At 30.6% G+C, this 23,949-nt stretch overlaps 1 protein-coding gene across 1 annotated transcript in view; it reads left to right on the forward strand.

Moving 5' to 3' along the window:
- Positions 1-23,949, forward strand: part of unc-13-4A (BAI1 associated protein 3) — a 197,699-nt gene that overhangs the window by 20,692 nt on the left and 153,058 nt on the right. Inside the window, exon 3 of the mRNA XM_088225028.1 lies at positions 5,730-5,922. Within this exon, the coding sequence (XP_088081154.1) occupies positions 5,730-5,922 (193 nt within the window). The remainder of the gene's footprint in view (positions 1-5,729; positions 5,923-23,949) is intronic.

Here is a 23,949-nt window from a genome sequence, read left to right on the forward strand (position 1 = left end):
AATAAAAAGGAAATAGATACTTATTGTTTAGAGGTTAAATTGCTATGGAAGCATTGGTTCCATCCAATATATGAACGGACCGCGCATGGTACTCACGTAGGTATTACATTTTAAAATAATTATTTGTTTATGGTTTACTTTACTTATTTTTCGTAGCCTACATTAAAAAAAATATTTGAATACTTTACTTTCTTCTTCTTCTTCTTCTTCTTCAGCCTTATTCTCTCCACTGCTGGATAAAAGTCTCTATTCCTTCTTATCACCCGCTTTCATCATCCACGTTTCACCGGCAATGGAGGCAATGTCGTCGACCCATCTTTTCTGTGACCTTCCAACACTTCTTGTGTTTGCCCACGGTCTCCACTTTATTATTCTGGGTGTCCACCTGCCATTATTTTGTCTCGCCAAGTGTCCTCCCTACTGCTTTTTAAATTTCGCTGCACGATCTATGATATCCATGACTCCGGTTCGGCGCCTTATTTCTTCATTTCTTACTCTGTCTCTTAGACATACACCCAGCATCTGCCTTTCCATGGGTCGTTGCATGCATTTTAATTTCTGGCTCCTATTTTGTGTTATAGACATGGTTTCTAGTCCGTATATTGTCACCGGCAATATGCACGATTCATATACTTGTCTTTTCAAGCATAAAGGGTCTTCTTTTTTACCAATATTTTTAAATTTGCCGAAAGCAGCCCAACTTAGCCCTATTCTTTTTAGTAACTCCGCTATCTGGTTATCTTTACTAAGTTTGACTTTGTGTCCTAGATATATGTATTCATCAACCACTTCGATTTTATTATTGTCAATAAAAATGTTTCGTTCTGTTGAACTCATAATCTTCCTTTACTGTATGCCAGTATTTACACCCACGGTATACCTTGTTTGCCTATTTCGCGCCCTTAGAGTCAGATCGTATAACAAAATGCGTTCAGCAGTAGAGATGAGCATTTCAGTTTTTTTTATAAGTAGCAATAACAGTTAACGTTTCACAAACTAAGCTGTTTTGCGAAGACGTTTAAAAAATAACAGTTTAGTGCAGTGTGCATACCTATAATTATGTTTTCATTCGGATTTTATGCGTGTTTATATGTACATTAATATTAATTTACCATTTATAATAAATTTCCATTCATAATAAATATTGTATAGGTGTACAAGAAGTTGTCAGAGCAAACATGTGAATCTGTTTTAGTTAAATTAGGCGAGTTTCTTTAATTCTATTTTTTTTAATTTTTTTTTATTTAATATTATTTTTTTTACAATATACATAAAAGGGAAAATAAAGTATTCAAATAATAAGAAATAATTTCATTGTAATGAATGGAAGCTTACACTTAAATTGAACCACTTAGTAAACTTGGTATTCCTTTTATATTACTTGGTCAATTTGTTATATAAAATATAAAACCCTTTTTAAAGTAAGGTATTAATGTTTCTAGACATTTGTGTTTATGATGTGCTAATTATGAATTAACATCAAAAAAGATCGAACATCAGGGTGGGCATTAAAAAAAATGTGAGCTGATTAAGGACCTCATCAAATACTGAAAATATTGTATGGAGTCTAGATGGATAGGTTAAAAACTTAGAAATCAACACCCAGCAAAATTTCAACGGGGTTTCTTTAAAACGCAGTTGTTTTTAATCGGTGTAAGCTCACAGTTTTTTTACAACTATAGAGTTATTCCGTTTTTGTTTCATTTTATTTTGCTACTCCGTTGTGGAAATACCTTCAATTTTTGGTGTTTATTATAACGGAAACGACTTCGTGGTGTTCAAAATTTTGGTTTCAAGATACGAATGGACAAAGGCACGGTACCACGCGGGACAGGTCGGGGAGATTTCATGCGTATATGTGTATGTACTTTTTCCTTGGGAAATTATAATACGAGTAGGTAGGTATTATGGATAAAGATTTGAAGTTATGGCGAAGCGCGGTACGGAGTGTGGCGTAGAGTTGAGAATTTTACTCGTAAGCGAATTTCAAAAAAATTAAATTATTCTGCCTTTGGTGATTTAGTTTTTAAAACAGTTTAAGGTGTTTCGGGAGGGCAACTTTTTTAAAACAGCAGTTACATTTTTGTTAACCACTTCTATTCAGTGGTGTGTAAATAAACGCTTTACATCAGAGCCTACTCGGGTCGGGTGTTTGACGCTTGTTAAAATACAACGCTTCAAAAGTTTTCTTTAACTTTATTTAAAGGGAAAAATCGCTGATGTATTTCACGCATTAATGGAGATTTATCATTCTTTTTCTATCTTATTAAAACTTGAATTTATTTATTTGTTTATAATAAATTTATTTAAATACAGTTTTATGATCTGGGGGTGCTATTTTCTCGCAGGGGTAGAGATTGGCTAATTTGTGGATTTATTTTTTATTTATGACTACACTTTGCTTTATTTATGGCCACACTGGCGATTTAACGTCAAATAAGTTTTGTAATTGACATTTCATAGTTCGACATTATAAAACTGTTTAAAAAACTAAAAAAACTATTTTTTTTTTTTTTTTTTTTAAAACCTTTATTTTAGCATAAATAAACAATACATTCAGTAGAAAAATGAAACACTTAAGGTTGAACTTGCCAAAAAAGAGTCTAGCTCTTGTGTTTGGCCAGTTTACAAAATAACATAAAAATAAAACATAAGATGCAAAACAAAATAATAAAATAAATAAAAAATTAAACAATTTTAAAAATTGAGAAAATATAACACTAAAAAAAATAAAAAAATATATATATATATATAAAAAATATATATTAAATAAAAACACAAAATTTGTAAACACGGGCACATATTAAACATACATCTCTTTTTTTTAAAATACAGTTAATGTTAATGTCAAGATGTCAAGAGTTATGTCAAGAAGCTTTTCTTTAATCTATCCTTAAATTTTTCGTAATTTATTTCTTGACGTAGATTTTGAGGTAAATTATTGAAAAGCTTCCGTCCTACGTAAGTATAATGATGTTTGGCCGTGGTAGTTTTGATTCTCGGTAGAGCGAGGTTAATACAATTTGATCAATTGTTTTGGGTAATGCTTGAGGTCGCAATAATGTTCCAAATGAAAATCATCGTGTTCAGTTATTTAACGTTTAATCATCAGTGTGGCCATATGTGAACAAAAAAAAGTCAGATTGAGAAGATTCAGAATAGCACTGTTGTTATTTTTCACAAATGGGACTTCGAATATAACTCTTTGGGGATAAATCACATCTGATGGATATTTAAATCCTTACTTTTTACCCTTTATCTAACTGGTAATTAAGAACTATAAAATTGACACATACTTTGACCTTTCCCTTACTGTCCCACAAACATCCGCGCATTACGGCGCTGTGTAGTCATTACACATCCAAAATATCGGAAAAATGTCATACTCACAGGCAATTGCTTCAAATCAAAAGTGATAATATTTTTTATCTAATTGCTAAAAACATGAAATAAAACATAAACTCACGTTTGCAGCGCGAGCAAAAGAACCGCCCGTAATGAAAATCGGGGAGCTAATAAAGAGCGTCGACTCGCAAAATTATCTCTCTCGCTCTCGAATATACTTGTGTTATCGAGAGTGAGATGTATAGAGTGTGTGAGATAATTATATGTTAAAATTACTATTTTATTTTACTACGTACGCAACAAGCAAAACATTTGTTGTATTGGTGATTTATCTCCAATTTTCGATAAAATGCTTTTTTTGTTCCCAATAAGCATTAATTATTCAATAAAAAGGGAGTTTTAACCAACGTGTAAACATATTAAGAAGGAATACTGAAAATCTCAACCGATAATTTATTATATTTTTACATATATTAGAGTTTTTAGATGCAATGTGTACTTGCGCTCTTATAATTTATTTATTTACACTCTTTATCAAAACACAAATATTTAAATTTGGGGCATTTTTCTTGTTGGAATAATACATTTATGTAATTAAAATGGGTAACAAGTTGGAGAGGAGCTGGGTTTGAACTTTGCACCTTCTGATCCTTAGTCCCCAATACTACTCACGGAACTACAACCCAACAGTTTTTTCAATATTCAATTTAATTCAATTTAATTCAATTTCCAAGTTGAATTACGTTCCCAGGAGTTCTTCTTCTTCTACTCCTTCAGCATTCTGTTCTCCACTGCTGGATAAAGGTCTCTTCCATTTCTTTCGGTCGGTTGCTGCTTGAACCCAATTTTTACCCTCCACAGCGGCTATGTCGTCGGACCATCTTTTTTGAGGTCTTTCGAAATCTATTATTCTCCCAAGGTCTCCATCTTATAATTTTAGGGGTCCATCTTGTGGAATCTTGTCTCGTAACATATCCTCCCTCTATGCCAGGAGTTACTACAATTAAATTCGGTTTTTTTTTTACTTTTAAAAAGCACATATAATATGTACCTAAACAATGTCAGTTTACCTTTATAACGTAATATAATACAAATATATATATATGTACATAATATTTGTTTTAATGTTCGAGATTAGAAAAAATAAACAAATTTGCTTTCCTTCCATACTTGTACTTTTATTTGCTTTTTATATATCTTGATTATTCTATGTTTTTTTCATTATGTATTTTTGTATAATTTAATTTAGTACGTACTATTATTTGGCATATGATTTATTGCTCTTATTTCTTTTATTTCTGACTAATTGAGTGAGTTTCTAGAAAACATATCTCAATTATGTTTTTATATATATTCATTTTCTGTTGATTTCAATGATACTCTTATTTTGTTTTTTTTTTAATACTACTATATTTTACTATTATTTTGTTGATTTTAATGATACCATTATTTTGTTTGTTTTATTATGTGTGATTCTTAATTTGTATAATTTATATTTTAAAAATTATTTCTGATTACCTTTTTTGCATTGTATTCTTTGGAATTTTATTATTTCTGACATTTACCCTTTTTTCTAGATTCAATTCAATTCAATTCAATTCATTTATTTAAATATAACAAATACATTACAAACATACATTTAATATGTACATATTATAAAAAAGAAAAAAAAAAACATGAAAGAGATTCATGTCAAAGTAGTAGGAGAATCCTGTTTCGGAAAACCTCTTCGGATACGTGGAACAGATCAATATCCAGAGCGATGTTGTTCAGCATAGCGGTAGCTCTTCCAACAGGCATAACTATCAGCAGGTTGATCCTGTATATCGGAATATGAAACAATCTATGCTGTTCAGTACGGTTCAGTAAAGACATTGCTCTTCCTACTGGCATTACTATTGGCAGGCATTGCACATAAGTTGACCGTCATATTAACCTTATTAGATTATTTATTTTTATTTATTTTTATTTATTTTTATTTTTATTTTTGCAGCACAGCAGGCCAGGAGGCTCAATTACAGTGGTGAATCACATCACAGAACACCCAGGCTTGAGAAAAATTACATTTAAATTTTTGTGTTCTCACCGGGAATCGAACCCGGAACCTTCCGTGCGTGAGTCAAGCGTCTTGACCACTACACCACGGAGGCCGCCGTAGATATATTATGAAAGTCGTAAATATTTCAACAGAAATAACTGTGTACATGTTGCGGCATTTCAAATGTTTACCGACAAAATATTATGTAACTTATATTATACACGTAAATAAATTTTTTGCCTGAATAAGCGTTATGTAATTAATAACATTAATTTCTTATTTTATCATTAGTACAAAAAGTTTACTTTTGCGTAGCTACAGTACATCTGGTTTATATATTTTTCAGGGTGCAAGAAACAGACGGGTCGTATTTCGAGAGCTTCACCGCCCTGTCGTGGAAACAAGAGAACAGGCGGTTAGGGGCCCTGAGGGCGGGAGAAGCCAGGGCGGAGCAGCCGCCCCCGCTGGAATCCGCCCTGGGGTTGCCGAGAAGGGCAGAGGACCTGCCCCCGCACGAGAGGGAGTCCCTTTACGTCGAGGTAAGGAAACTTAAACACTTATCTTAAGAGAAACCGAAAATTCTTTACGATACTGTTGGATATCGGATCAAAGGTTAATAACATTTTGTGGAGGGAATAGGGAAATACATTTATTTATTTTATTATTTACATGTTTATTTACTGGATGATTAACAACTAAATCATAAAAACGTTATTAAATACATAAAACAAATATATTTAAACGATTCCACGAATTAAGAGGAAACGTTGTTTTAGGGACTTATATCACTTAAGAAATGATTTACACACCATTGGCGTGTCTCTATTTATTTATTTTATAAATGTATTGCATATTTTAGTATGCATATTTAATTCCAGGGAGTTTTTATAAAACTAGTCTCTATTGTCTTTTTTTAAATATAAATTGTTTCTTCTGGGAGCTAAGACCATCCAAAAACAACAAAAAAGTGCCCAATTTTATCTGCATTCTTCATACGTACGGTATACAAATATCATAAATCACTCATCTTTATTACTCTATGCTGATGACGTCAAAATATTTAAACCGACAATATCACCAAACATTGTATGTGTTTGCAAGATGATCTGGACCGCCTTTCTTTATATTGTGCTCGTAATAAATTATATTTAAACATTTCCAAATGCTTTCATATCACCTTTACTCGAAACATTTATATCATTCATCATCAATATAACGTTGTTACCAAATCCATTAAGAATGTTCAAATAACTCGGGACCTCGGTGTTCGTTTAAATAGTAAACTCGACTATGTCGAACATGTCAGGCATATTACGGGAGATGCATTCAAATTGTTAGGTTTTGTCACTGGAGTCACTAAAATGTTTAAAGATATAAATACCCTAACAATTTTGTATGTCGCATTTGTCAGAAGTCAGCTTGAACATGCAACTTAAATCTGGTGTCCTTACTATGAAAGTCACAAATATAAAATAAAAAAATTCCAAAATAAATTATTCAAATGTCTATCATAATAAATGATTACCAATTCAATAAATATAATGAAGCAAACATTTTTAAATAAATTCTTTGGATAATAGACGACAGATTGCTGACTTAATGTTTCTATTTAAGCTTTTAAATGGCATTCCTGACTGCCCCAATTTACTAAATTTAATTTATTTCCATGTACCTTTTAAACGTACCCGCCACAACAAATTATTAGATGCACCAATGTAAAGACTAATGCAGCAAAAATTCATGCATTCATAGAATTTGCAACTTATATAACAATATTATTGGAGCCAATGCAAGTGATATATTCAACTTGAATAATAATAAATTTACAAGGGAAATCAGCGATAGCATGCAGGCATTGTCGTCGTGGGTGAGTAGTGATGAGTATATACAATATTATTTTGTCATTTTATTTTAAATTAACAATGGTTAATATGCACAAACATTTTATTTATGGTTTTCCGAATTCTATTATTGTATAATATAACTTTATTTATGACACATTACGTATATCGATAATTAAAAGTTTGAAATCATTTTAAGTCTAGTTTTGAGTATATATTATATTATAACCGTATTATTGTACAATATATGACTAGATTTAAATAAATAAAAAAAAATAATTAAAAAAATGATTTTGAAAAACTGAAAAAATTCCGACACTGATAGATCTTTAAAAAAAACATGTAAATCAGTTCAGTTCTCAGGTGTAGAAAACGGGGCAGCAAAACGTCGATTTTTGTAATAAAGTCAAATAAATCAGTCGATCCCGCAGTTATCTTCTTTGTACTGTATCTAGAAAGCATATGCGAGAAAGTGACAGGAAGACAATGTTCAAATACCTACATGAAAATATAAAAATGACTGGATTTTTTTGGTGCAAGTCTTTCTAGATTATAACAATCACTACGATAATCTTGTCTTTAGGTAGTAATTATTATTTTTTTTTTTTCCTAGCTTTAATTTTTTTTAGTTTTATTTTATTTTAATTGTACCTGCATATATTATAAAGAAATTTATTTACCATTGTTTAATAGACTCAATAAGTTCATAAATAAATAAATTCTTACCTACCGCATATTCTCTTAACCATCAGTGTTAATTTTGATTTTTTTAAATACTATTATTTAATATTATTTTTCACTGCCTTGTACATATAAAATTTAATTTTGTATATTTCCCTTTTTTCTGAATGAACATGTGATTTTTATATTTTCTCTGGTATTATAATCATGTTCTAGTTGGCTTGAAATTTTTATTTTTTTGAGAAATTGAATATGCAGGGGTGGGGAGGAATAGAATCTAGACATGCTGGGCATATAACCTTTTACTAGCTAGTTTAATGGAATTATTATCCAGTTTTTTTTCTTTACAGTGTTATTAGTTTCATCGTGGTTTCATCATTCATAACAGAAGAAAATTTTGATATTTTACTCCGCTACAACAAACCGTTAATAGATTCAATTTTATATTAAAGAAAGCCAAGAAAAAAATACTTTAAAACTGTGTAATAAGTGTTTGGTTTTACTTAGAAGAAAGCCGGGAAAAATTCAACTTAAAAATAGTTTTGTTTTCTGTTTTTAAACAAAATATTCATACCTATTAGTAATATGAAATTTCATTTCACCTTGATAACCCTGAATGAGGTTGATTTTATACCTAAGAATGGCCAACAAGTAGGCTTAAAAACAACGATGTTGATTTAGAAACTCATTTAAATATAAATTAAACGTTTGTTTTATTAGTTTGGCGCGATCTAGATGTATAAATTTGAATAAATAAAATAAAATAAAAATGAAATTAGCTAATTTTTATTCGCTTTAATTTTTTTATAAAAATTGGTGAAAAATATTTGATTTCATTTCCAAAATTTTTTTCCTTACTGGTATACCAAATACCAACCATTTAGAAAAAATCGTCTTCTTATACATGCATAATAATCTAACATTTGTCTGTTTTTTGTTATTCAAATAAATGAATAATCTATAACTATCTATTTTTTCATTAAGTTTTTGTCTAAATTTCACGTTGTTACAACTTACCGTTGAATGAGTTTGATTGAAGAGGGTCATAAAATTTTTAGCTTAAAAATAGCACAGTGGATCTAGAAATTGCACCTAGAATAAAAATAAATAAATTATATCTTTTCGGAGGAGTTTTTATAATAGACAAACACACACTTGTCATTTCTGTAATATAATAAAGATACAATAATAGCAAACTAGTTAAAAAAATTAATCAAAATTAAGATCAGTTTACGATATTTTGAAAAATAAAACCGTATCAAATTCCCGTAAAGTCGTTAAAATTAAGAATAACGAAGAAACCATCAAAAGTAATTTCACGTTTATGTTAAAATTTTAACGGGTGATATAAGTGTCGGAACATAAAAGGTTTTACCTGTTGGAAAATATGAGGAAGACGTACAACGAGTTTTTTACCCTTCAACTTCCATGAACCTTTTTACGCGCCATCAACTCCTAAACACCCTAATATTTCAAACTTTCGTCCATCAGGTATTAATGTCTTATAATAACTGGAGCTCTTCCATTTTTTATTTATATCTTCCAAGCACCCAAAATTGCGTGTTTAAAAGCATATTTCAATAATTTTAACAGGAAAATACATTGTTGAAAACCCTTGTTCAGGGTTTGGGTTTCATCTCACACACACATAACTGTATACATCATTTGCCATTAAATAGATTATTAAGAAAGTTAGGAACCCATTTTATTGACATTAAGCTATACATAGATGCTCAATTTGATAAGGTTTAATGTTGGGTGAATATTTTTAAACTAAAATTATTATTTCCAATTGAGTATTTGTATTTACACATAACAAACAATTTAAAATGCAAATCCAGTTACACCACCTCCTGACTGTGACTTTTTGTCACTGTCACGTTGTGTCACTGTAGGTGCGCTCACTACTCACTACTGGTGACAAAATGTTCATTTAGCGATGGATTTCGAAGAGGTCGCAGTGATTTTCGCTCTTGAATTGCTCAGAAGGAAAGTTAAACGAAAGAAACACGACTGGGTACATCCTTTATATAATGAACGATTATGGAAATTTTTACTCCCTGTATTCTGAATTTTGTCAATATCCTCTCAAGTTTTAAAATTATTTTCGTAGTCAATAAACAGTTTTGAAATAATTTAATTTTATTCTCATCCTGCAATTCCCTTTTTAATGAATATCAGAGAATTCCTTTAATTTGTTCGTATCCAATGCTTGTTTTTTCTCTATTTTTTTATGTTTTTTTTATCTGTTTTTTTTCCATACATATATTATTTACAAAGAAATATAATTACAAAAATATACTTTGGAAAAATACATCTTAAAGTTAAGCTATAACATAAATTGGAAAAAATGCCCACAAAAACTTCAGCGTCTGAGCGTGGGCCATTCCTTTTTTGATTATTAAAAAAAAATTAGCATACAAATATGGTATGATAAGACCATGAAAAGAAAATAAAAGAAAAATAAAAGAAAAACCAAATTAACATATGCTGATATTACGAAAACATAATTTTTTTGTAGTACGCATTTATTTTTTTTTAAGAATGTGTCTTCATCATTTTCTTGCAGAGAAGCAGCCATCTTAAATCTCGCCCGCATAAATACAGGTTTCAGCTCTATAACTTCACAAATATCAACAAATGAAAGGGTTGAACGAATATACATGTTCAAATATGGGAAGATTGGTGAATGTTTTACAGTGTGTAAAGTGGCCACTTAAACCAGCCAATGACAGGTCATAAGCTCTATAAATGACTTCACTTCTATATCATCTTGTCTTAAATGTTCTTCATCACTGTTGTAATAATACGTTTATCTTAAATATAACTGCAAAAATTCACAACACTCGTCCGTTTGGTAGGCGTCTGCCGGCAGAGTGACAAAAAGTTTCTAGTGAGCGCACTCCCATAGCAATGTACAGGCCGGGTGACAGTCACGTCACGCTTATGTCGCCAGCCGCTGGAACTTTTTGCCACCGTATTTTCACGTCGCCACAGTGAGCGCACTCTCATAGCACTTGACACTGTGATAAAAAGTCACTATGATTTTTTGGCACAATCAGCGGGCTCGGACAGTTTAGCATAAAATAATTCTACCAAAAAATTTATGCAATGCAAAGATTATTAATTTACGTGAAGTTTTGGTGACGGCCTGCCTAAATGGGATCCATTCTCGTGGAACCCCATTAACATCTCATTCGTCCTTATTTTTTTTATTTATTTATTTATTAAGGAAATCATAGTCTTCATATAAAACAAGGTACAAAAGAACAATTGAAAAAACTCAGACCAATTACAGATTTCACACTAATTTATTATGAATGCAGGAGGAGGGGGGAAAAATAATTGAAATCTAAAAAAAAAAAAAAAAAAATAACATAAAAGGGAGAAGACATTGTATTGCTCCCATTCTACTTTCCTCCCTCTCTCTCTGCTTCCATGAACATTTAAATTCACAACCAACAATAATTTATTAGATGCAGGTAGTAGATGTATATATGAATAAGTATAAATTAAGAGTTGAAATCAAAAGTTAAAATTAAAATCAAAAGTAAAAGTTAAAATTAAAATTAAAAGTTTAAATTAAAATGGAGTTAAAAGTTTAAATTAAAAGCAAAAATAAAAAAGTTAAAATTGAAAGATAAAATTAAAATCAAATTAAAAGTTAAAAGTCTAGCAGGAGATACATTTAAAATGTCTTTATAACAGATCTGATAAAAATATTGTTTTTACAATGTAATATGTCGATGTCACTAAAACTGTCACTATAGGTAATCTGTATTCTTTGTAGAGTGCTATTTTATAAATAATTAGTCATTGAGTTAGGAATGTCGATGAGTACAGATTGACGAGCTCTACGGAGAAGGACTCGATATGAAATGCCTCTAACAATTTCTGGGCTATCAATTACGTTATTAACAATTTTGTAGAGAAAGGTCATATCCAACATGGTACGCCGAGTTGCGAGATTTTGAACCTTGTGAAAATTAGCGGACTCAGTTCTACTTGAAAAAGAAACATTATTTTTGAAATCTAATTGTCTAAAAAAATAGCTTTGAATATGTTCAACACGACTTTTGTAAGTATTATATTGAGGATTCCAAATCAGCGAACCAAACTCTAGGACACTACGTTCATATGAAAAAAAAAAGTTTTTGCTGATATCTCCTGCATGTCGAAGTCCTTTGGGAGTTAAAACAGATCATTTTAGAAATGACTGGCTAAAAACAGCAAATGTCAGACTAAAATTCTTGTAAATGCCAAGACTTCCTTAAATCCCCATTTAAACTGGTTTCCTCATCTTAGTTGATATATCTCTGTCGAAATAGCATGTTATTTTGATTTTTGTGGCTTTCCTCTTAAGAAACATCCTTCGTGAGGCATTTTGTCTGGAAAAGCTGATAATCTTTAGGTCTATTTCCGCGGAAATCTAATTTTCTTAGCGAGATATGGAAAATTTCTGCTGGCGGTTTTCGCTACATTCTTCTTCTTTACTCCCACGACTTTTCATTCATCCCCATCGTTATTACCATCAACGTCATACAATATTAAGGGACGAGTCGATCGTATAACTTTGTGTCATATTATTCGGTTTCACCAGTAAAAGATTTTTATTAAAAAAAACTTCTTCTGACATCTCCACTTTGAAAGACACAGTATTTGCAACTAATAAACTCGCCAAAATATTATTGCTTTACTTGACAAAAATTTTATTAATTTTAATTGAAGAGTGATTTTTCAAAGTCAAAAAAGATCGTTTAGAGAAAAACAGTTATATGTGTTTTGTCCATTTCAATCAGATCAAGTGATTTTTTTTAATATCTCATTTCAAAGTGCTTTTAGACTCGAGTCATGCTATCAGATCACTTAAATACACTTTTGTAATTTGCCACCACCAATATTCTTATGAAAATAAGGATTTTTAGGCCATTTTCAGGAAATTAATGAATTTCAAAAGCCTTATAGTTTCGAATTTAGTAACATTAAACAAAAAGTATTACTAGTTATGCAGCTTTTAATCGTAACAACATTGACATTCTTACTTAAAAAATCATATAGTTTGATTAAGGTCTCTGAAAAATTACTCTTTAATTTTCAGATATGTTTTCGATCTTTTTTACGTTTTTTTTTTTAAACCAATTAGTTTTTTATTATTAACATAACATAGTGTTATAAATAAAAAAAAATTGCTCTCGTTTTAAGGACAAATCTCATTTTTATTTCAAGTTGAACTCTTTGAGTCACAGGCTTTTATTTTAATAAAAAAATAATCAATAACACTAATTTTTTTGATAATTGAATGGAAAAAATTATAGATTTCAAAATTTCAAATGGAAAATCTTTTTCTGTGAGGTATAAATTTGACAACCACCATGTCAGCAAGGAGGTGAACAACTCTTTAAATTAACAAAAGTGACTTATTTTAGCGAAAATATAATGTCTACATTGAATTATCAATGTTGTAATTAATATTTACCACGTTTCTAGTATAAAAAAAATGCAATCAATATGTGGTATGTTATAAAACAAGTGTCTCAAAGATTAAAAAATGTTTTAGTTCATTAAATTAATGAAATATGTGTTACCTAATTATTGGGGACTACGAGAAAACTTTATATTACCATTTTGTATAATTTCTTTTTTTTGTACTACAACAGGCCTTGAGACCCAATTACAGTGGTGAATTACAGCACAGTTCGCCTAGGCTTGTGAAAATTCACCTTTGATTTTATGTTCTTACCGGGAATCAAACCCAGAACTATCCGTGTGCAAGTCAAGTATCTTAACCACTACACCACTGAGGCCATCGTTTCCAATGTTTGTGTGTAAAATAAAATAAATATAAATATGATGATTACTGCTACGACTACCATTAAACTATTTCCCCATAGGGTTAGGCCGTCAAGATAGAACGCCATACACATTAATCCTGACACATATTTCTAGCTTCATCCACAATCATTCATCGGTTCAGCTGGATGATCTTACCCACTCTTTCAGCTCTTTTACTTTACAAAAGGCAACAGATGGAATTGTTAAGGAAATGTTATTTAATCTTAATGTGACAAGAAAGTATTTATTCCATCTGCCAGTCTGTAGCACTGACTATGCACAACACTCTTTTCTCTATCATTCTTGCTCCAACTATAATGCTTTTTTTTCATCTGCTGATATATTTAACTCGCCCCTTAATTTATTTAAAAATAAATGAACACTCATTCTTTCTGGCTGCGATACGATCCCACTTGCTATTTACTGATGCTCACACTTACACACACCTGAACACACCCCCCCACACAAAAAACACACAAACACACCTCTACACTTACTCTCATACAAAAACACATAAAAACACCCTTTTGTTGTACCACAATTTATTATGTAAGATTTTTATTTAGAAACTTCGCTGGTCTGTCTTTAAGCCGTATCCTTTTTATGTTATTATATCTTTGTCGACTGTTTATTTCTGTAAGATAAATGAAGATGTTTAAATGTAGGAAGAGTTGTCAATATAACACAGTGTGTAAAATGGCCACATAAACCAGCCAATTAAAGGTCATAAGTCCTGTAAATGCCCAGACTTCAATATCGTCTCCTCAAAAAAAATTCCCTTTCTTTTGCGACAAATTTAAAACAGTTTACATTTATCAAAAGGCGTTTACAATAATGACGTCGGAATAGGAGCCACAAGTAGACGCGAAGAACGCTCCATGAAGAATGCAACAAGGCACGCAGTACGGCTTGAAGTTAGGTTCGCAGCAGCGTTACCAACAGAAGCTTTCCAGTGTGGGCATCCTAACAGTATTTATTAGGATACGATTGATTCTCCACGGTTTTAAAAAAAATACATTGCTTATTGCTCAAAACGGAAAAAAGTCAAGAAAACCGTCATTATTTTGACACGTCTTTTGTATGTAGGGTTCATAGTCTATTGATCGATGACACACACGCACACGCGTGCTAAATATGTTCACCTCAAATAAAGTGTAACAACTCCAAGAAGAAATATAAACCAGATTTTAGTCGGGTTGTGGTCCTGTGGCTAGTGTCTCGGACTCACGGACCAAAGGTCCGTGGTTCGAATCCCACTCTACCCCAACTCGATTCCATTTTCTAATAGTGAGTTATTTACAACTCGTTGAAAATGGCCCTCAAAATTAAATATTTGGGTAAATCATAAGAACGCAAATATTTCTTTTTATAAAAAAAAAAAAAAAAACTCAGCGTTTTCTATAGAACTCGTTACATTATATTCAGCAAAACACGAGAGCGACGTCCTGCAGTACACTAACATCGTTCATACCAAAGAGACACGAAGAACAAAGGTACGCGGCCTATAAAAAGACAACAGGGCGTGGTAACGCCCAGTCGTTTCCTGTGCAGCCAGCTCCACTTCTCATCGCCGTAACACTCGCGCGATATAATGCAATTAATTATTTATTCACCGTGTTATAAATACGCATTATACAGCAACCTCGTGTCTTCTGTCAATTCCTAACTGGAGTAAGAGCTCCAACCCTTAACAATCTAATTCTTTCATATATATCTGCATTAGCATTCTTCATCCATACGTGCCACGTGATCAAACCATCACAGTTGCAAGATATGTTGTTTCACTTTATTTACTTTGTTTGTTTTACAGAATTTGTGAGTATTTTCATTATATTCTTGCTTACTTTTTTTTTATATATTTACATTTTCAAAATATTTCTATTCTCTTTTTTTTTGGACTCCTCAATTTGTAAATAACTGTGAAGTAATAATTTGTTTTTAATACTTTATTTTACTTATTCCACTTACATGTATGTATTTTATTGTATATGCAACTTATATGTAAAAGGCACTAAGTGCCGTTTATTTCAATAAAATAAAATAAATTGTACCTTTGCATGTTTTGTTTATATGCTGACTTACAACAGGCACCGTGGTGCAGTTGGTTAAGCGACCAACTGTGAAACTGGCGTTGCGGGTTTGATTCCCGCCAGTTGCAAGAAAAAAATCCAAGAAATATTATTTTCTTAATTGGTCCAAATGTTGAGTATTTTCATAATCTCTGTCCATATCCTCTCTTCCCCACATGCTGACAAGCCTCTAATATAGAGGCTTAGCGGGTTATTCCTTTAGAAAATATTAAAAATCCTTGTTTACCTTTATTGTTTTTTTTTTTACAATGTAAACTTTTTAACAATAATTTATCTAATTTTTCTAACTTAAATAATTTCACATCTTTTTTCTGTATATTTTGTGTTTTATTTTAAGTATGTTGGCATGTACTTTTTTACATTTTTTTATATATGCCCCTTAAGCGTAAAAAAACAAAATAAATTAACATTTTGTTCGCTAGCCTCTCTGTATAATTGAAATTTACCATAATTGTAAACAGGAAACCAGAATCCAAACCACCAATGCACTCTGTAGCTCCAAGACGCGTTGAGATATTTATTAAACAGCGCCCTTGATGTGATTTTCTACAAAAATGGCATTATATAAATTACCTGAAGTTATAATATTTTTGTGTTCTATTTTAGTCTATCAGTTCAGTTTATAAAAAAAAATAGTTAGGACATAAAAACTAAAAGATATTTTAGGTAAGAAAATTTAAATTTAAAAATTTAATGTTCAAATTTCAGTTCGTACATCATTTGTGTGTTTATACTCGTATTTACATGTTTCAACCGCATTCAACGTTCACAAATATTTTTCATAAAAGTTTATGTTTGTTTTCCCGGTATACTCGCGAGTGGAATTCAAAGTTTTATATTATATTGAGTTCTATAGAAAAGCACCCCAGTTTTCATTCTAGGTACGTCACCCTCGTTAAACCAAAATGCTCATACGGCTGTAGTCTGATAACTTTTTTTAAATGATTATATGAACAACACAAAAGTCGACTTGATTAAAATGCTTTTATTTCTTTTTCAAATAAAAATTTAAGAATTTTCTTCAAAAAAATCAACATTATTTTGAGTTTGTCCACCTTTTTGTAAACAAGAACTGCATTCAACCCTCTTGGAAGTTATTATTTTTATTCCCGTTTACAAAATTTTCTTTATCCCTGTTGGTATATATACACATATTAATAACTCCCAAGGTGGTTGAATCCAGTTTTTAATTTTTTTTGACAAACTCAAAATATTTTCGATAATACCGGCTGGTCCAAGAGCGTTGCCTAGTAGTAGGTGAAATAATTCGGTCAGAAGTTCACCCACATTAATAAAGTTTTGATATAAAAATGAAGAATTTAAGGAATTTAGTTATTCAAACATAGGCAGAATGGTGAATGTTTCAGTTTAAATGCCTAGACTTCTATATTCTCTTCATTAAAATATGCTTTATCTCTGTTGATACAAATGAATATTTGATTGACTATTACTCTTGTAAGATATATAAATATATTAATTTACTATCTTTAAATCAATACAACACATTTTTTTAATACTTTGTATTTATACGATTATGAATATGCCTACGTATCAAGAGCCGTAATCTGTCTGTCAATATATTATTATATTTTACTTATCTAAAACTTTTCATTATATTTTTTATCAGAAGTACCTTAAAAAATTATTTTTTCATTGAATATTTAACTTGTCTTAATTTTTCTTTAATAACTTCCTCGTTCAATTTATTATTTTGTATGAGTATAAGAGTAAAAACTCAGTTTTAATTATGGGTGTTAAAGGTGTAATCTGCCGATCGAAAAGTAAAACCTATATTTAATTTATTTTTAAAAAATTAATAGAACTTTTAAGTTAATTTTTGTCAAAAATATCTTGGGTACTGTTTTATATCTAGTTTTTTTTGCATATCATTTAATTGCGCAATTATGAATTAAATGTGTTTTTAAATGCTAAAATGAAATAGAACCGAAACACAATAAAATATCTACCCAATGTCTGATGATTTAAAATAATTACAAGTAAAATTAATTAATTGCGGAGCAAAGGATTTAATTGGCTTAAAATTCATTAATCAATTAAGAGAGAACAGAAAAAAAACTTTTTGTTTATCAGGAACTCTAATTGCACGATCATACTCAAAGTATTTTTAAAAAAAAGATTACTTGTATTCATTTTTCAATCATTGTTAAACTGACCAATTATAAACTCCAATCGATTTTTAGATTTTGTTACAGTTTATACCCCTCAGGCTCAAGACAAATTAAGATCCACAAAAGAAGTTACAATTTTTGATAAAAAACATTTGAGAATTCATTTCGATTTTTCAATATAGAAAAAGCATTCCCTAAGGCAGCCAACACAATTAATTGAAAACGTAATTAAATTATTGTATCGTCTTTTTAAATGCCTTCAGCCTTTTTTCTTTCCCTTCTTGCTGCTATTTATCTGACGAATTGTTGTCTGCATTACGATACTAATTGTTTAACCCATTATGTCTATCGTCGCTATTTCTCATTGTATGTTTTATGTCTTGACTAGCAGTTTTTTAATCGCCTTTTATCCAGACATGCCACCATTCAATTAAAAATCCTTCTTCAAAGTATTTTCGAATGCCTCCATTATGTTATTTTTTATTATTTTTAGACCACAACAGGTCATGAAGCCAGTTATAGTGGTAAACTTCTAAACAGAATACCCAGGAGTGAGAAATGTCACATTTTAATTTTTACGTCCTCATCGGGAATCGAACCTGGAAGCACCCGTGTGTAACTCAAGCGTCCTATTACCTTTTATTTATTTTGTCAATTTAAGGATAATATGATTTTTTTGTTTCAGGAAAAACACCTTAGGTATTTAACATATTTTTAATGTGTAAACCGTCAATATTTAAAGTAATAAATATAAATGCACCTTCTTCATAGTTTTATAACTTATCACGTCTCAGGAGCATTTAAACATAGCGATCTACTTAAGTATTAAGCATATAAAACCTTTTTTATGTTTTCTAATCAAACACAACTGATATTTTTGATTGATGTTTTTTTGATTAATTAATAATTTCATAAATTAATTTTTTTTTTTTTTTCATGCACTGATTAGTTTGTGAAAATGTTTAATATTGCTGGAGAAATAGTTGAAAAAAGAGGGAGGGGATGAAGGGAGGGGCGTGAGCTTAATAAGTATAGGGTGACTAGTACAATGGAACATAGTATAATAGGCTATGTTTGATTATTGATTAAAGGGACATTATTTTTTAAATCCTTCCTAATGTGAAATACTTAAGTAGTGGTCACACTATTCCTATTAAACTTACGCTCTTCCTTTCATCCCTCCATCTTTTTAACCATTTCTCCCACAACATAAAACATTTTTACAACCTAATCGGTACAAGTAAGGGTTGCCTACCAAAGATATGCTTTTTAGATCGGTATATTAGTCATATGTTTTACGTCTCGAAACTGGTACACATAGATAAGTCGATAAGTGGTTATATACAAATATTTTATCAGTTAGTAAAATGTTTGACCACAAAGTTAATGCTTTAAATATTGTTAAAATCTTTATTATTTCCCACTTAAGTTTCTTTATTTTTGGTCACATTTATTTTTTACTTCTTTCACTTAATTTATGATAATTCAATTTGTCTTTTTATGTTAGAAAACTTTTGTTCTTGACATTTATGTGTATGACTGTTTCAATTCTGAATAAAATAATTTAAAAAAAAAATATATGTTTAAATTTATTTCAACAGAGAGAGAAAACATTTTTGAGAAGGAAATATAGAAGTCTAGTCATTTACAGGGCTTATGACCTGTCATTGGCTGGTTTAAGTGGCCACTTTAAACACTGTGTAACATTCACCATTCTGCCCATGTTTGAACATCCACATTTCCTCAACGTGAAGTAAAAGAGCTGAAAAAGTAAAAGGGAGGAAATCCAGCCAGTCTGCCAGCATTTGGACGTACTCAAACATTGTTAAAAAGATGTGTTCGGTTTTTTTATATTTTTTCTATAACATATTTAAAAGTTTATGACACCCGATAATAGTTTCATATTCAATTTATTAGTTTGGTAAATTACTGTAAAACATTCTTACAAAAATATTTTTTTTTTTTTAAACATTAGTGTGGTCAAAGTTTCAGTAAATGTCATTATTTCAGAGAGCTGCGTCGTTTAAGCCACTTTAAATAAAACATGTAGTTAAATGTGCATAATTGGTAGAAAGCATAATTTACATAAATCGCTTTCTTCTGGGGAAGTAATTGTGCTTTAAGAAGAGCGATTAACAGAATCCATGAGACCGATTAAAGAGATTTAAGCGTTTGCGAATTTGTACTTTTCGTCTCTCTCAAAACTCTTCGTAAGTATCCTTAAAAGTGTTTTTTTATCTTATTCAAATAAACATGCTTAAGGAGACAAATTTCCGTGCTCTTATTTGGGGTAGTTTAATAAATAAATCCATATTGATTCATTTTTTTTTTGGACATTATTTTATTTTGGACTTTGCTAAAGCTTTTTCAGACTTGCTTAGCCATATAAAAAGTTCAATGGAGTACATTACAATATGAAAAATCAATAAATTATACAATTAAATAAATAATTTAATGACGTTTTGTACCTAAGTTGGAACAAAATTTCATTAAATTACCATGAATAACAAAAATATATAAAAATGTTATTTGAAATACTTAACTAAATAGTTACTTAAACTTAAATTTTATAGTTATGTTCACTCTGTTTAATCCAATGTTGAGAAAATGTTTTAAAACTTAATAAACTTGTTATAGGTAGTAATAATTTAGTTGTAGGCCTCGTGGTGTAATAGTCAGCGCATTTGCCTACCATCCAAGAGGTCTCGGGTTCGATTCCCGACATGGTTGATATGAAATATTATGCATTATTATAATGAGCATGTCATGATTGTTATACTGTTCTATCCGGTCACGCGGACATTTTTTATCTCTCCCATTTAAAATATATAAAATTCCTTATAGACAATACACCCGTTTAGTTTAACGATGTGAGTAATTATGTATGTACTTTTATGTTCATAATTTTCTTATTCTTTAAATTTATCTTGTTTCTATTACTTTATTTTTATAACTGTATATAAGTTCATGTATTTTTATTTTATTTGCAACTTCTAAGTGCCTAACATTTGTTATTGCTTTTATTTTGATACCGATGATGTACTTAATCAATATCTTACACCACTGTGGAAAATTTGAATTGGCTGTTTTTACAATTTTCGTTCATATGTATTCTTATTTTCTGTATACAATATATTTAAAAAACTGTTGTTTTTTTCCCAAATAAAAATAAATAAATAATTTAAAAGGGTGTTTTCGCACTATAATATGTTATAGTCCTCAGACTGGTACCTAAAGCGTACGACTAATCACCTTATATTCATGTAACAAAAATGATCAAGATACGCTGCGATTGGTATACCAGTGCAGTGCCCTATGCACCATAAGGTGCGGAAAGGGAATGATACTTTAGATGTGCGGTATACAAATACGAAAAATAATTACAGGAAGGACACAAAAAAGATGGGTCAATGATATTGCCTCGATAGCCGGTAAAACATGAAGGATGAATGATAATGATCAGCGGGTGATAGGAAGGAATGAAGACGTTCGGGAGACGAGCGGATAAGTCAAAAGAAGAAGAAACTGATTTTTTTTAAATCTGTGAAAATTCTTAGAAAGGTGGTCGCCATAGAATTAAGAATTGTCCAGAAACCGCATACGCACATCAAACAGAAGGCGACTCAACTACTCATTAATGAGTAGGTTTACGTTTTAACCCATTAGTTTCTTTGTAGACGTCGCTCAGTACGCAACTACTGATTTGAATTCAACTATGCCGTGTTGTCTCCTTTTAAAGTGTAGAAATACTGCTAGGATCTTAAAGAAACAGGATGCAATCACATTTCATGTGTAATTAGCAAATAAATGTGTAAATAAAAAATGCATTACTTAAAAATTAAATTATTTTTCCATCTGTTAGATTGTCGAAGAAACAAAATGGAAATTTTGTTAGTGATGCCAGGGTAGTAATTTTTTACCCTACTTTGCTTATCTAATGTGAGAACTAACGAAAATTGGACCTCAGATTAAACAACGCCATGGTGGACATTTGACCGGCATTATCTTTAAAATATTTAGAGAAATTCACAGATTGTTTTTTTTTACCTTACATTTGTGTTATGATTATATTTTTTCATATATTTATTGACTTGAAAGTGGGGGGATTTTTGGACACAGTCCGATATATTCAAATATGATTCTACGCTCCTTCTGAGAGAGAATTAATGAAAATTGGATCTCGGATTAAACAACTCTGTGGTGGACATTTGACCGACATTATCTTCAAAACATCAAACAATATTTAAAATGATAAAAAAATATCCGTTTTATGTAAAATAAAATTTGTTTTGTATTTTTAAAGCGATATAATGGTACATTACAACCACTTAATACAAATATAGCCGGAATATTTTATTGAAAAAAAAACATTTTTCCCAAATCCTCTTTGCTCGTTGTCGGGCAAAATACTGATTGAAGTGTTTTCCATTTTCTCGAAGTATTAATTCTTCAACATCAATTGAAACTTTTAAAAAGCTTCCTTGAAGCCTGTGATCTTTATACTAATACCCTTACTACTTGAAAACGTCGAAGCTCTTATTAAAGATTTTGTAAAAGGTTTTTTTTCTTTTGATTTTATGTTTAACATCATATATGAGACACAAATCAGAGTGAATACATCGGACTGTTAGGTTCACCTTGCATAATTTTTTTTTTTTCTCTCCCGATTTTGTTGGATGAATAATTCATTAAATATGTACAAAACAGAATTTCAAAAGGGTTTTATTATTGTACTAGTCGCCTATTTTATTCCAATCTTTAAAACAAAGGAATCTTATAGAATAAATTTTTTTAGCAAAATATATTTAATTTCAAATACAAAAATTAATTGAAACATAACTATTTAATATGTTTGTTCACGGTTTAATTTCGGGTTGGTAGGATAATACTGTCTTGAGGCAATATGCCCGCCCTTTGTTTTTGCACCACAACAGGCATTAATTTATTGTGATCTCAATTTGTTGCAGCAGAGGGAAATCATTTTTGAGAAGGAAATATGGAAGTCTAGGCATTTACAGGGTTTTTTACCTGTCATCGGCTGGTTTAAGTCGCCACTTTACACATTGTGTAACATTCACCATTCCGCCTATATTTAAAAATTCACATTTCCCCAACTCTTCCATTTGTTGACTTTTGTGAAGTAAAAGAGCTGAAACTTCACCATTCCGCCTATGAATTTTCACCATTCCGCCTATATTTAAATTTTCACCATTCCGCCTATATTTAAAAATTCACATTTCCCCAACTCTTCCATTTGTTGACTTTTGTGAAGTAAAAGAGCTGAAACCTTTATAATGTGGGTGAGATTTATCCGGCTGAACCAATTCTACTAGGCAACGCCTGAAAACAATTTTCCAATTTGTCTACTTCTTTTTTTACCAGTTGGCCACTGTTCAGCCGATAAATCTGACACACATGATAAAAGTTTCAACTCTTTTACTTCACAAAAGTTAACAGATGGAAGAGTTGAAGAAATTTGGATGTTTAAACATAGGCAGAATGGTGAATGTCACACAACGTGTAGAGTAGCCACTTAAACCAGCCAACGACAGGTCATAGGCCTTGTAAATGCCAAGACTTCCATATTCCCTTATCAAAAATGTTTTATTTCTGTGTTGCAACAAATTTACTTATGGTCGAACTCAATAAAAGTAATGTTTAGTAATAAAAGAATAAGGGTTTATAATAAAACAGTGAAATATTGAAGAAAAGTAGTAAATAAGAGATGCATTTTAGGTTTGTAAATCTTACATAGACGCAAAAATTTTAAAAAAAGTAAAAATAAATAGACCCTTATATGAGTATACATATTATACAAACAGACTGACACTCCGGCTCATCGGTTATTGTTGCAAAGTCAGTAGTACCCACTTTCTATGTACAACCGAATGAGCATGAACCTCTCAAGGTAGCAAATATGACTGCTTGTGTATATAATGTTTCAGGGGTCTCAAACTAATTATTTTATGTATTTTATCTTGAAATTAAAGAAA

Source organism: Micrasema longulum, unplaced genomic scaffold, assembly GCF_059751315.1.
Source record: "Micrasema longulum isolate JH-2025_06_02 unplaced genomic scaffold, ASM5975131v1 h1tg000323l, whole genome shotgun sequence".
NCBI lineage: Eukaryota > Metazoa > Arthropoda > Insecta > Trichoptera > Brachycentridae > Micrasema > Micrasema longulum.